The sequence below is a fragment of the Protopterus annectens genome, chromosome 8.part0 (assembly GCF_019279795.1).
Source record: "Protopterus annectens isolate FY-2018-M chromosome 8.part0, PAN1.0, whole genome shotgun sequence".
Lineage (NCBI taxonomy): Eukaryota > Metazoa > Chordata > Ceratodontiformes > Protopteridae > Protopterus > Protopterus annectens.
This window is the reverse complement of record NC_056741.1, coordinates 627,439,135-627,455,223: the sequence shown is the minus strand read 5'-3', so window position 1 is coordinate 627,455,223 and position 16,089 is coordinate 627,439,135. Positions and strand designations below refer to the sequence as shown.

At 36.9% G+C, this 16,089-nt stretch overlaps 1 protein-coding gene across 2 annotated transcripts in view; it reads left to right on the top strand.

Annotated features, from left to right (window-relative positions):
- Positions 1 to 16,089, top strand: part of LOC122808955 (sodium- and chloride-dependent creatine transporter 1-like) — a 237,074-nt gene that overhangs the window by 168,991 nt on the left and 51,994 nt on the right. For both annotated transcript variants that reach the window (XM_044080113.1, XR_006365847.1), the window contains exons 10-11: positions 2,221 to 2,323; positions 9,906 to 10,006. In XM_044080113.1, coding sequence (XP_043936048.1) covers positions 2,221 to 2,323; positions 9,906 to 10,006 — 204 coding nt within the window. The remainder of the gene's footprint in view (positions 1 to 2,220; positions 2,324 to 9,905; positions 10,007 to 16,089) is intronic.

Below are 16,089 nucleotides of genomic sequence, written 5' to 3'. Positions count from 1 at the left end.
ACTTGGCAAAGAGTCCAGGATAGTGGGCAGAGCTGATGTGGGGGTTATTCCTTCTGTGACCTGGAAGCCAGGACTCTATTTCCAAAGAAGCAGATGTTTGCATACTACTACTTTCCAACTTCAATACCAAGGAAATTATTCTGAAACGTATCTTAAATGCACACAGAACAGGCATGCTTATAACTGAATGTGCAGATAATGCCGAGAAATGTTCAATAAGGTCAGTAGTAAATGCAATAAATATAAGGATGATAAAAGCTTGTGTTGGACCCAATGCCCCCAGTGGGATATTAAGACAGAGAAAGTAAGAGTGGCATTCTTAAACATTTTAGTGAGCATATGGCTGGTATGTGGTATAAATTGCATAATAAGGTTGTATATAATCTACCAACCTGGTATAAAGCTGGAGAACAAAATAGTAGGCATCTGCATACCTGGAAGAGTAAAGGTATGAATTAGGGATGAAATAAACCAGCATTTTCCATGATTCATGAAGAGAACCTCTCTATGGAAGTGCTGGCTAATGAAGGCAGCAAGCTACGCGGTATAACTGTAAATATACAGAGTCAAAAAAAAAAGAACCCTGTCACTGCCTGTAACCCCAACTGTACACATTACCAGAAACCCTTTGCTTAACAGTATCCCTAATCAGACCTTGTTTTTTTTTTAGCTGTTTTCCTTTCGCGATCACAATAGTTTGGACCTTTTTATTTTTGTTAGTTTCAATTTTCATTAATTGCAGAAATCAATTAAGTATACATTGATGCTTAATAGCATATATATGTATAACTATATGTGTAACATGTAATATATATCTTTATAGATATACATATATATATATATATATATATATATATATATATATATATATATGTATAGATATCTATATATATATGTATATATATATATATATATATATATATATATATATAGATAGATAGATAGATATATGTGTACATACATATTATATACAGTCACACGCACACACACACACATATACATATGCACATACACATAAGAACATATACACACACACACGCGCGCGCGCACACACACACACACACACACACACACACACACACACACACACACACACACACACACACACAGATATATTTGTACATATACCCCCAGGTTTAAGGGTGCAGGGGGTTGCCACGTTGGGGAGTTAGGGAGAGCTTCTCCTCCTGTAAAAAAAAGACATTTTTTGTGTTTTACTGTCTTTGGAGCCTTGCTGTTTTGATTAACAAATTCCAGATGTTTTAGATGTTTGGAGTTTGAATAAGTGCAAGTCCATTAAATGAGACACAATTATTCATAGTAAACCCCAAAATGTGAATTGCAGAGACTACATTGTAAGCCAGCCATAAATGTATGTCAGTCGTACAGAAGACAGGCAGCAGAAGAATAACCTCAGTGTCCCATGGACCTTTACCTGGAGTGATATTGATGTTGCACAGTACAGAACATCGCTGTGAAACATCAGCATATCTACTTAGTAAAGTTCAATGTCAAAAAAGAGACAGGAAAACTGTTTATTTCAGAGAACTACTTCACAGTCAAACACTGTAGCAAAGCCCATCAGTATAGTTTGATACCTGTGATAATACCTACCTCTTACCAACAGAAAGTAAAATGCTGGTAGATCACATTTCAGTATATGTGGAAATTATCCGTCAGCCACAGTCATGGCCAAGGGCCAGGAATTTATTATTCATCACTTCCAGCCAGGATGTGTTACCAAGGGGGAAAATGAAGTGCCACAGAGTCATGTATAACTGAATGTCTTCCATCCCATGGGAAACTGCTAATCTTATTTGGAATTTCTAGGCAGAACTTTTCTGTCTGTATGTTAGCCACTGATGGACCTTTTCTGTGTATATATATTAGCCATTAACTTTAACACTTTATCAGCAGTTCTCATGGATAACAGCAATTTGAGATGTCATATATTAGAAGCATCATTTCAAAACGCCCCAGACTACCACTCAATTAGACTTGTGTAACTGATTGTGCCCAAGAACTGCTGTACTATTACCAGAATTGCATTGGTGTGTAACCTCAATTTACTTTCTTCATATGTGAATTTCTTAGCGATGCACAGTACGACCAGTATAAACTCATTACTCTAATATCTAAAGTGGAGCTGTTTTCAGAACTGTATTCTGTAAACTATGACCCCATGTGATAAAAACACAACCACTTTTGTTTGTTCTGCAGGGTGGTATGTATGTTTTCCAGCTATTTGATTACTATTCTGCAAGTGGAATGACTTTGCTGTGGCAAGCCTTCTGGGAGTGCATTGTTATATCCTGGGTATATGGTAAGTCTAAAGCCTTACATGTCAGGCTGTGCATAAAGATATTTATTTAAGATGAAATGTATTTGACTGTGTTATTGGGCTCTATGCATACCTCTCAGCTATCCAGAGTTTCACAGAATGTCCATTTTTTGGCTCATATTTTTGGTCTGTTTCTCATAAAATTTGTGGTTTTCTGTCAAATCAATGGGATGATCTCAGGATTGAAGTCAGTAAATAATGACATATATATGAGTTTCAGACTTCAAATCCTTCAGAAAATGTATGTTTAAACAAACCCTGTTACTCTAGCAATGTTCTAAGTTTATAAGAGCAGTATTTAAAATATGTCCTATTTTGGGGCCTTTGTTCCTCCATTTTGCTGGGTTTGTCCAGATTTCTTGCACTAAGAGGTTGAGAGGTATGCCTGTATGTGACTGGTACTGTTATTGCAGTATGAATATATGTCAAGAGTACAAGTCCCAGTGAGCCTAACAATTCTGGTGTCATAACAACAAAGACTGAAATTTATTTTCACGTCAGACAAATGGAATAAACATTTGAAGGAATGTATAAAGAAATGTGTAAGTAACAGCATGTGTGGTGGGAAGTAGAAATGTAGTAATCTGGGAAATGTAAGTGAAAGGAAGAATTACTTTCCGTTTTGCTATTTGCTTACTTGCGTTAATCACATTCATCTTCAAGTTCCATCTTGGTCACCTCAGTGATCTCTCTCAAGATTTGCCTGCTTCTATGTATGAATGGAGTAGACTCTTAATAACCCCACTGCAGTCACCTGCTCCGACTGGAACACACAATCCTCATCACTGTCAATTGCAATGTGATCTTGATGACCTTTCATCTGAACTTTCTGCTAGTTACATAACTGAAGCACCTGACTGGATTTGAATTATTCACCAAAGCTTCTGATTATTAAAACATCCATGAATGTAACACAATGCAGGAAAGTTAATTCTGTAACATTCCCTCTTGTTGTGACTGCGTACAGCAATAGGCTCTCACAATAAACTACTTCAGTTGTTTCCTTTTATGATTTCATCTGCCAGCCCAGAAACAATGGAAATATTCAAGGAAAGCTGCTCTGTTTAATCTAATATCTACACTTTGGAAACATATGCTTATGTTTAAGATTGTACTCTTTTATTAAAATATAGCACTGGTAAAATGTAAATGTATACTAATTGCTTTGAATCACTGTAAATGACTGATAGTTCAGCAGGTTCTGAAAATGGCCTTTCTTTACCTGCTAGTCTATCAAACACTGCAAACACACACACACACACACACACACACACACACACACACACACACACACACACACACATGCAGCATCTAACTTAAGATAAAGTGGTCTACTCATTTTTGGTTACCCAAACAACTCTATAGATCTTTCAATAAAAAAAAAAAGTAACCACTGTAAAATATAACTAAAAAATATCAAAAACATACACTGTGAAGCAGTAGGAAACACTTTCAGTCAGCCAAACTCTTCAGTCCAAGCTGTTTTTCTTCTTCCAACATACAAAAACACAGATTGAGCGCTTTCATCCCCTAAACTGGGGACTTCATCAGAATCTAACTGCACTCCATAGTACAGTTCAATACTGTTAAAAATGAGTGATGTCATCAACCTTCACAATCCTTTAAAGATACTGCTACCTTAATGCTCAAATGAAATGCACTACAAACACATTTTAACACAAGAACTTTTTAACAAACATCATTTATAAAAAAGAACTTTTCAAATTCCAAGACATTCATCAAATATAAACTTAAAAATTAAAAATAAAAAATCAATCACATTTTATCCATTGGCTTGCATTAAAACATATGTATAATATAAATATATATATATATATATATATATATATATATATATATATATATATATATATATATATATATATATACTGTGTAGTTGAACCCCCACAGACACCCACACAGACTAAGATTCACAGTACTTATGAGGCAGCTTTCCCCACTAATACTGGTTTTAAGGATACCATTTCATTAAGACCTGGTGCATGGGTCGCAGCTAGTTTTATTTGCCACTTAATTTCCCTTTCCTCTATATAATTCCTGTAATCTCCCCCTCCAGGATTTGGTCTTACTCGCTCCACAACACCAAATAAAAACTAAACAAAATTTGCACATACTAATGAATGTTTATATAGGGCATTATTTATATTTCTTGTAGCACTCTGGTACTGGTGCTCACATATTCTGTCCCTAGGACGCCTTTCTGTCTTGCCTATGTAGTAAGCTGGACAGGTTTTACAAGCTGCCAGAAATATCACCCCTGATGCTTGACAATTTCCTTTTTCAAAGAAAACCTTAGACTTCAAAATGTTTTGCAGGGTTACCATATTCTTAGCTTGTATAAACTTGCATTGTGCACAAGCACCACATCTTGTTGTACCACTATTACCAACTACCTGACTTTTGTTAGTAAGTTCAAATGCCCCTTTTAAATTGAGCCCAGTTTTGTATACAAAAGTGGGTTCCTTCCCAACAACTGAAAATATTCTAGGGTTATTTTTAAGAATGGACTAATTGTTCTCAAAAATCTTTTTCACTTGTTTAACTTGACCACAAAAAGGAATAACCATAGCCCTATGAAATTGTTTCTCCTCTTCCAAATTTTCTTTTTCTGTAGTACATCACAACAATGGTTTAAATTTTTTACCCCACTCACTTTTAACATATTCTACATTTTTCTCCACTATGTTAGCTGGATACCCTCTTTCGTAAAGTAGTTGTGCTACTTTTTGTAACTCTCTGTCTACATCTCCCTCATCAGAAGTCATACGGGCAACTCTAACTAGTTGACCTTTGACTGTATTATTTTTTTGATGGTGGGGGTGATTACTAGTATACTCTAAATAGGAATTACTAAATGTGGGTTTTCTGTAAACATTGGACTTAAATCCTTTACTGATATTTTGTATAAATGTATCCAAATAGTTAATACTTTCTACACTACTGATGTATGTGAATTTCATAAAACTAGATGAATTATTCAAAAATTTCACAAATTCTCCCTTATTTTCTTCCATTCCTGTCCACAAAATGAATACATCATCCAAAAAATGCACATACATTTTAATATATCTAAACCACTCACTAGGGAAAATTGTAGTTTCCTCCCATTCTAAAAGCACCATATTAGCATAAATGGGGACGCATGATGCCCCCATTGCTACATCCTTTTTCTGTTTAATATATTCTCCCTCATAGTAAATGTAATTATAATCTAATACAAGTTCCATAAATTCAGAAATTAAACTTATTTTATCATCAGAAAGTCTGTATGTTTTTTCATATTTTATAAAAAGAGCTCTCTCCCTTCACTTTTTGGAATGGATGTATGTAAGTCCACTATATCAACTGTAGGAAAGGAAATATTTTTTTCCCAGAGATTGTTTCTTAGCCTACCCAGGAAGTCCCAAGAATCTTTCAAAAGGTAGTGTACCTTGTTGTAAACATGTTTAAGCCACTTGTCTATTACTACCCCAAAAGGGTAGGTTTTAGAACCTTGTCCTACCACTATGGGTCTAAACTTAAGATGTTCCAAACCTTTATGAGTTTTTGGAATCCCAAAAATAGTGGCTGTCACTGGATGTCTAACTTTCAAAAATTATAAATCTCTGGTGAAATTCTTTCATCTATCAAATATTCTTCCAAATAATAGTCAATGTGGTGGTGTGCTATATTTATTTCATTAAGAGAGGCATTAGAATATGTTTCAGTGTCATAAAGCATCTCAAATATTTTCTGAGAATATTGCAGTGCCCCATATAACACTGTCCCCCCTCCCTTATTTGCCTGCATGACTCTGATAGAATGATCATTTCTCATCTGTTCTAATAATTCTTGTTCTTTTTTGGTCAAATTATATGACATACTCTGTCTTTCTTCTTTAATTTTCAGTGTGTATATATCATCAGTAATAGCTTTTTCTAGTACACTTAAAGTAGGTCCGAACGGTAGGTTAAAGTTACTTCTCATCTTGACTGCCTTTTCCTTTCTTCCATTTGTATTTTGGTTCTGAAAAGTATATGCTAAATTGAGTTTCCTCATAAATACTTTTAACTCTAAAATAATATCAGTATAGTTAAACTTTCTTGTTGGAACATATTTTAAATCTTTCATAAAAAGGGAAAAGTGTTCTGCTGCCTAGGTAATTCAGATTTAATGTGAAGACTTTCAGTGTTTTGTGCTGTGTGTGCAACGCCTCCAGAATAGCAAAGCTGTAATCTCTTTGATTATGTTAGCATTCCTGTCAGAGTTACATAGCAAAAGGAACGTTAGGCAAGACCACTTGCACCCCTGCACAGATGACTTCAAAGTTTCCTTCACAGAGATCGCTTGCCAGTAGTAAAGAAATTAAAAAATCAGATATGCTGTGTGCTGTGGAAAAAAAATACCTATGTGACTTCCTAGAATCAGGACAGCAGTATTAATAAATTAACTAAAGGAATTCCATCATACAAGATCTTGACTTCTGAAACATAGTCTTAGCTGATGCCTGTCTCTCTGTCTGTCTGACATTGGCGATTTCCAGTTTTTTGCCATCTGTGATAAACAGTACGCCAAACAGTTTGCTGTTCAAATAGTTGTAGAGTTTGGCATGAGCTTTAGACAAAGGAAAAGATTTTACAGAAGATGCATGTTCTGTCTCTTTCTTGCCTTTTCTTTAAGGGTAACATCCATCTGTTATGCTTTTCTCTGTTATGATTGCTTTCATACAAAGCTGACCATTTTCCTAATGACATAAGACATTCTGCTGCCACATGTCAAAGAGGAATCTGCAAAGCATGATTACTAAAAGTAGTGCTTTTTTTCTATATGGCGTGCCCTCCACTTGAGTCTTTCTTTAATTTCGAAATAATTCATCAAGCCCAATGTATTTTGAAAAAAAATGTCTGTCAGATTCAGCCAGATATTAAGAATTTAATGAAAAGTTCTGATTCTAAATATACTGATAACTATTTGAAATGTAGGGACCCACTAGAGGAAGTCCCAAAACATAGAGACTGAATGCCCAAAAGATCAAACTTCTATATACCAAGTTCGAGATGCCATTTCTGTGAATATTCCCTTTTTCTCTGAGGTATGGCAATCTTTGACTTGGCTGGTTGGAAATCTGGCAATCCTGGTCGGGAGGGGATGCTTGCCCTCCACATGGGAGGTAAAAAAAAATGTAAGGATGAGTGATTTTCGAGATTCACTCTGGTCGAGTGGCCTCCGAAAGACATGCGTGAATGGGTGTGCCTTCACTGAAGGTTGGGCATTGGGCTGGCAGCTCGGCACCATAAAAATTGTCTGCCAATCATTAGCGGACCGGAGTTCCGCTGTGGCGACCCCTAACTGGGAAAAGCCGAAAAGACAAACAAACAAACAAACAAACTCTTCTTTGGGTTTTCAGCCTTTTTTTCTGAGTTTTCATTACTCAGTATTTTCAGTGATGACGTTTCAGGAGGGAGCCAAATATACCGGAAGGAGATTTGTGACTGGTCATGGTGGCTGTGAAAAAAAATATATTCTTGTATTAGTATAGAAAATGTTTTATTCACCAAAGCTGTTAATGCATCTTATATTTGCCAGATATATAGTATGAGAGTTGTCTCTTTAAACATTTGGGTGGTTTGCATGTACTTTGTTTTTACTACCATATGTGAAAAATGTAGAAAGATTAAGTTGCAATATGGTTTAAGGAGAGGACATCATGCTTTTATTTCTAATGAAAATTGTTTTGAGTTGCAAATGGATCTATACCTTGCCCAAATCTATTAAATTTGTTTTTATTTTATTTACTTTTGCTGTTTTTGTAGTGTTTGCTTTTGTGAAGTTTATTGTTGACAAAGCAAGGTGTCGGCATTACTATTCCATTCATAACAGCACACATTTATGTTAAATGCTTAATTGGCATTCCAGGATTTTCTGTAATTTTTGTCCACTATTCTTTGTCCAGCTTTCTGGTAAAACACTTTGTAGCTTCCACAATATTGTAGATTTATGGGTACTGATTGGTATTGTGGGTCTCCCTTACTGAACTTTATGCTATTATTTGTTATGCTGTACAGCTTGCATCATGTGCACTCATGTTTAGATAAGAGTCATCACTTAAAGCTCCTAACTGCAGCAATTCCTGTGTATCCGGCTGTTTTGCATGTAGCAGACTGTGGTGACATATATGACTACTAGTTAACATCTATTAATAGATACTATATGTATAGATAGTCTCCATAACTTTGCCCACTAGTGCAATCTGTGCACCAGTTTTTAGGAGGGCTGCTGTGGAACAGATACCATTTATAGTGATTTCTCAGTCCTGTTAAAACCCTTCAGTCACACATAAGGGAGTATTTCCTCCTATATGGTAAATGCTGTTGCAGTTGATCATCCCAGCAGGTTATAATAAAAAGTTAGGTAAGAAAGGGTGTCTGTCTTGGATCTATGAATCTCTTTCCTTTCCACTGTGCCCTTCTGTACCTCAGTCTTTCTTCCACCTTATCATATTGTGATCCTTGAACCCAGTATCCTACGTTTTTTTTTTTTACAAGCCCTCTTGTAAAGCACTAAATTTAGATTATCTTCTCATACTAGATATTGTCTTGCCAATTATCTGCTACACATAAACATTTTTTTTCTGTCCATCTTCGTGTATCCTTCGCATACTCTTGTCTCCTTGTCATCACCACTTTCTGCCTCCTGCCTGATTTAATACTGCCCTTCTCTGGAAGGCATTACTGATTTACACTACCCTTTCAGTACTATGACCTTTCACTGCAACACCACGTTTGCCAGCTCTAGGTACAACATACTGTCACTAGTTAGCAGGGGTTTCTAGTTAATTGTTCCTCTCAGACACTGGACCTACCTAGCTCAAGGACAGCCACCCTGAATGACATCCTCTACCACACTGCAGTGATTCAAACCTTACTTCTAGTATCTAACTATGCATCAAAAATGTCCATCCAGCATCCTGTCTTCATTCTGTCATCATTTTTTGTCACTCTGTGATTTAAAGTTTCTTTCTGGTAGTTTCCTGCTGTTATTTTACTTTTTTATTTCTTTCTAAATCAAAAACATCTCTAAAGTCAGTGAAAGATCTTTTATTTTGTTATTGTTTGGTGTCTGAAAATCTTTAGTAGTCACCTTCTGGCATTTGCTTTTTTTTCTTTAAGTTATTCTCATTTTTTATATATTTCTTGTCTGTTCTCAGAAAGAAATGCAGAGTATATATATATATATATATATATATATATATATATATATATATATATATATATATACACCAAGTGGCATGTCTCAGTTAAGTAATGTGTAGTGATTTAATGAGTCTTACAGTACATATGGACAAAAGAGAGAGAAATAAGCTAGGTAGGGACAATGGAAAACATCAAGGTAAGAGATAATGGTAAAGTGATGGGCCAGTGAACAGAAAATGGGAAGGGAAGTGGAATAGAAAGTCGGTGATGCAAACTGGAAAATGACGAAAGAGTAAGAGGGAAGTCATAAAGATATATGACATTAGAAATCTGGTAAAAAAGTGGTAAAAGCATTCATTATCTTTCTGTAGGTGGAGACAGATTCATGGATGATATTGCTCGGATGATTGGATATCGTCCCTTCCCTTGGATGAGGTGGTGCTGGGCAGTCGTAACGCCACTTGTTTGTCTGGTATGTAACTTCCATGAGAACGACTATTTTATATTCCTTCTGTACTCTAAAATGATTTTCTTTCAAAAATCAAGTGGGATGAGTGAGACTGAAATAGTTAAGGCTTATGTGCAGTTTCCCCCTTGTTCTAACTTGTTACAGTTTTGCTCTACCACTTGTAAACGGCATAGATACACAGGAGATTATGGACCTGATGCCCAAGGGTCTGGACCTGTATCATTGCTATTCAGTTCCGAATCCGTGAAAAGGATACCCAGAGAAACAGCCACGTTTTAAGTCTCTCTAACCAGTATGAAGAAAAAGGACGAGAGGTATCACTATACAGGTAAAAAGAGTAACTGATACGCACAGGTGTGTTTAATCACTGAAAATATGCAGACTACCTTTGTACTTGAACTGAGGGTTTACACAAACCAGAATTAAATGAAGACAATGTCACTAACCAATACAGCAGTAAAACAATGGCTCGGTTACATATTGTCTCAGAGTGCTCACTTGTGAAAACTATACACTTTTCACACTTATTACATCTTGAAATGTTTTGGTGCATTTCTCAGTTTGTAGTCCAAGAAGTCTCATAAGGTGTAGGCATTAAGGTCTACTGCTTCAGATGTACTTTTTCTTTGCCCTTGATTTTAAAATCGTCATATGAACTTACAACTTGGATTTTAAAAATATAATATGAACTTATAACAATTAACTCTTGTTGTCAAGAGACTTAGGGGTATTCAAGGAAATTATCACCATAGCACTACAAGGGATTCACTAATGAGCTCTCATAGCACTGCAGTGATAATAAGCAATTTAGAGACATGAAAGAGTCACGTTGAGCTAAAGCTCATCAGACACTCATTAGCGTAAAGTGTTTCCCCAGCATTAGCACCTACAGACTCACACATTCGAGCACACATACACATTCACACAGATACCTGTACAGTCACGCACAAACAGGCAAAAACAATCCCACTCATGCCACTGAGCACGCACGTGCACACACACACACACACACACACACACACACACACACACACATACACACACACACACACACACACACACACCTGTACAGTCATGCATATACTGGCATGATCCCATACAGTCCCACTCATTCCAATATAGACACACACACACACACACACACACACACACACACACACACACACACACACCTGTACAGTCATGCACATACTGGCATGATCCCATACAGTCCCACTCATTCCAGTACACACACACACACACACACACACACACACACACACACACACACACACACACACACACACACACACACACACACACACCTGTACAGTCATGCACATACTGGCATGATCCCATACAGTCTCACTCATTCCAATATACACACACACACACACACACACACACACATACACACACCTGTACAGTCATGCACAGATTTTTATTCCACAACACATCCGAATATAGTTGAATCACATGTTAGTGCTCATTTTAACCTGCTCACAACTCACAGCCAAACTGAGGTAGCTCTCCTAGTCAATTGTAGACAAATGATTTATCACTGCACTATTATTTTAGAGAGACAGCAGTGAGGTCACACACACACACACACACACACACACACACACACACACACACACACACACACACACAAAATTCACATAGTATGACAGTCACACACTCACACAGAATCTGTAGGTGTCACCTTATGTCTGGAATGTATACAGACCTCAATGTACCAGTACAGTGACAAGCATCCCTTTTGGGCACACCACAGGAATCTGAAGCCCAGTTATGTAAAAACTTTCCCACACACACACACACACACACATAATTTTAATTATGGTAAACTGAATCATTGTACTACAAGTACTATTTCATCATTTTTAAAGCATGAAATAAAACTCAAAGGTACAATAAAAGAAAAAAAAACATTTATTCAGAGTCCCAGTGTACACATATGTGGGGGACTTTGCCCCTCACCCCCCTCACATAAACATATATAAGAAATCTGTGGTTGCACACTGTGAGGGAAAGTGAAAAAGCAATACTGCTGTGTACCCTGGTCCCACACAATACAAGTTAATGTTTTGACCAACATTAATGAAAAAATGTTGAAGTACGACTTGTTGTAGTTATTCTTATCTGAGGTTATGATATAATGATGCCCTCCACATGACTTCCCATATGCTACACAAACTGATTTTGAATATTTCACATGATTTTTTTATTAAGTGTAATGAATCACCCAAATGTACTTAGCCCCACCTGTTTTGAGATGTAGATTTCATCTGGTAATTGGTAATACTGACTGTAATTTAAGCAAAATTATGTATTTAAAATCCAGAAAGTGCTGGTAGCCAATCTTTGCATTTTCTGTAGTATGGTTTTCAAGGTTCAGGTCATTCTCTTTAACACTTCTAATGATCCAGGGTAGTATAGCAAATATTGTTTTGCACACTGAGCAGCATACAATAGAAGATTTTAATAATTTATTTTTGCAAAATGGTTTTCATGATCCGAAACAAGCTATTTGACCATTCTCCACTGACTAAATATTTCTAATAACCCAATTGTAGTTGCTTCAGCAATTTGCAATGTAGTGAGTACTTCATCCATGTACTTTGAATGATATATAATTTCCACACACACTGGGCAGCAACGCTTTCTAATTTATACTTTCCAGACTAGACATTAAAACTAATCAAACTATCCATATGTATTTTGATAACATTGTGCTTATTAGGCCAAAATAATTACCTGCTCAATTAATGACAGTTTTGTAATTCTTGGATGTCCCATTGTTTTCATAATTAAATACCAATTTTTCTTATCTCAATTATTTAAATGCTAATCATGTTGTTACTTTGGGCTTCATATTGGAATACCAGCACTCGAAATGCCAAGTGCCGACAAGCGGAAAAAAAAACATAAAAAACACCAAAAACACAGGAGAAGAGTGCCCCCCCCCCCCCCCATCCCACCAAAGTTATATATACCACTACATGATCACCATACCTTAGAGAAAAGTGAGTATTCTGAGAAATAGCATTTTGGACTTAGTATATACAAGTCCAATCTTTCTGTCTTTCAATGTCCGTGTTTCGGGACTTGCTCTGCTGGGTCCCAAAAATTCAAATGGTTACCATTCCTTTACTTATATTTTGCACTACACAGGTTTGTTAACATAAATAACTGTTAGAGTAATAGTAGACAATTCCTGGCAGCATTGCTGAAAATTGGCACTCAAGCACATTTTGCTTGGCACTATGTTAGGTACTACTATTAGGAAGTGTCTTCATCAGTGGCACCATAGCCTTATTTTTTTGTTAGTATCCATTTGCTTGCCACAAGCTGGCCACCAGCTGCTTTAGGTCTGCTTTCTTTCATTGTTCCTGTCCCACTCTGGGCTGGCAGCATTCCATTGGTAGACTGGGAAGGGGAGTTGGATCAGAGCAGAACAGTCAGTAGCATCACATACACTGCCCTGCTTTCCAGGAGATATTATGCCCTAAATGGGTGGAGCTACTGATACCATGTGCACCACAGTGTTTTTAGTCTGACAGCTCCAGACAGCTTTCTGAGATGAATTTATGATGTCAATCTGCCATGTAATGAATCACTACCCTATCACTAGGGTTTAGTGAGATCATAGGCAGAAGCCTCATCTTCCCTTCTTGAGTGAGTGAGAAGACAATACTCAACTCTTTCGTTCAACCTCTCTCTAGCTACTCCAACATCCAAGTCCATAATCTAATTAAGGTCACCTGGGTCAAAGTCAGGACTCCTTTCCTCTATACCAGGCTTTTTTTTCATTTTTTTCTAGCAGGTTTTTTTTTCAAACTTAATTGTGTTTGTTAATTACAATTAATGATAAATATGTAGTTAATGTATATGAAAATATCAATGCATATTCAAGATTCTCAGGTATCATCCTGCCAACCACACTTTACCTGGCTGTCTTTTGAGCATCTTTCAGTAGTAGAAGTCAGAACATTTGGGTCTTTTTGTTTTGCTGACTGTAAAGTAAGCAGTATGGCACTAAAACAAAGTTAGCGGTGTGGCACTTACACAAAGTAAGTGGTGTGGCACTGAAATAAAGTTAGTGATTTGGCCTTAAAACAAAGTAAGCAGTGTGGCACTAAAACAATGAATACTGTTTTAGCATCCATCCTTTTCCCCATCTCATCAGAGGTTTCCTTAGATGATTTACAGAACATGTACTGTGCATATCCTGATGTATGTATTCTATTTAACTGTCCACGCCTTTGTCTTGATTAGCCCCACCTTTCCGGGTTTGAAACTTGATAATTCATAAATTTACTTTAGTGGGCTTTCAGGCATAACGACTTTATTACTGCATGCTAACTTGTCATTCTCTACCAGTGATCACACTACTACTCTAAATTATAAACATACTATTCACTGCATGTATGATATTTTGGACATATACGCATGACTTGCCTATGAATTAGATCATATGTTTAATTTATTCAGTTTTAGCTGAGTCACATCTATATTCAGTGTCGTATCAATAACTTAACTCTTGAAAGGACAGTGTGTGAATTTTTAAGTATTCGTTCTTACTAACAAAAAAAAGTCCAACAGTAAACTCCTATGCACATTTTGGAATTCCACATTTTTTCTTATAACAGTTGAATCATGTGGATATTGTAAATGGTTGGAATATTTACTTTTTGTAGCCATGTGACTGGTATGTGTGGAACTTTAAAAATTAGTTGTAACCAAGCATGACTTTGTCAAGATGCAACGCATACATCACCACAGCCAATTATGTCTTACAAGGAGTACATTTTTCATTCATTGTTATTCAGATTTCTGACATACTATGTCACATATTGCATCAAGCCATGACTTTCTTGATTCAGATCTGATGCTACATTATGTACTTTACTCATACCCTCTAAAAGAAAGATTTGTCTGACTGTTGATTGGCTAGCTCAGCCCTGTTTTTGATGTCTCTCAAGAAACATACTTAGCAAGCGATCACGGGGATCATAAAATGCCTAGCCATATACAACTTTAAGCAGACAAACTTAAAAAGTTCTTGTCATCCTTTTCAAGCACTCATTAGTGTTCACCTCCCAAATCAAAAGGGCAGTACATGATAACCATTGTGTAAAAATGAGTCTACCCATACAGCCATCAAGACTAGCCTTAATAGTAGCCAAACTAGTACTTTGTTTAACCTGTAGTAACTTATTCCACAGGCTGGGAATATGTTGCGTTAGGAACCTATCTCATCCGCGAGTCTTGTTTTTTTGTTGGTGTAGATTTAAGCCCTTAGAGCTGGTGTTTGTAAAGCCACTGATTTTGCAAAGAAACAGGAGGAGAAATAGGACTGGGTCTTTCATGGCTCAAAAACTGAGACACAGGTCACCTCACAGCAAAGTGAAGTCTACTAAGCATAAGGAGAGTCGTGCTAATCTAGTGGGGTCATTGAAGGATTTAAGGCCTTTACGTTTCTTAGTTAGAAGTCTATGAGGCATTTCCAGTTGAGTGATGTGCTTGGATTTGTACAGACTAAAGGGGGCTTTGTATTCGATGAAGGATCTGATAAGGGAAGAGGATAGCAGTAGGATGATTTCTTTGGATCTTGAAGATATTTCCTTGTAAATTAACTGGGCCAGACAGAAGGATTTGCTGACTGTAGTGGAAACATGATGATCGAATGAGAGAAAGCTATCCACATAAGTACTTAGGTCTCTTATGACTGCATCTGTCTGAAGAGGAGTACCATTTATAACATATGAGTTGGGAGTAAACTTTCTAACCAATGCCACTATGCTGCATTTTTTTTATTGAGTGTGAGACCATTTTTGTTACATCGTATATGTGCATATTCTAGCCCTGGCTGGAGCTGATGTTCTTCGTGTTTCACTGTTGCAGTCATAACTGTAGGGTGCTCTCCGAGGTCCAAACAGGACTCGTTGCAGCTGGAGCCAGTGTCGGTTCTTTGTGTCTGTGAGGCGCTTTTTTTCGCCCTCTGTCCGCCGCGCAACTGAAACTGATGTCGTCGACGGACTCCCATGGGGAGCCATCAAGGCCACTATTTTTGCTGCAGGACGCCGGACGTCGCTCTTTCA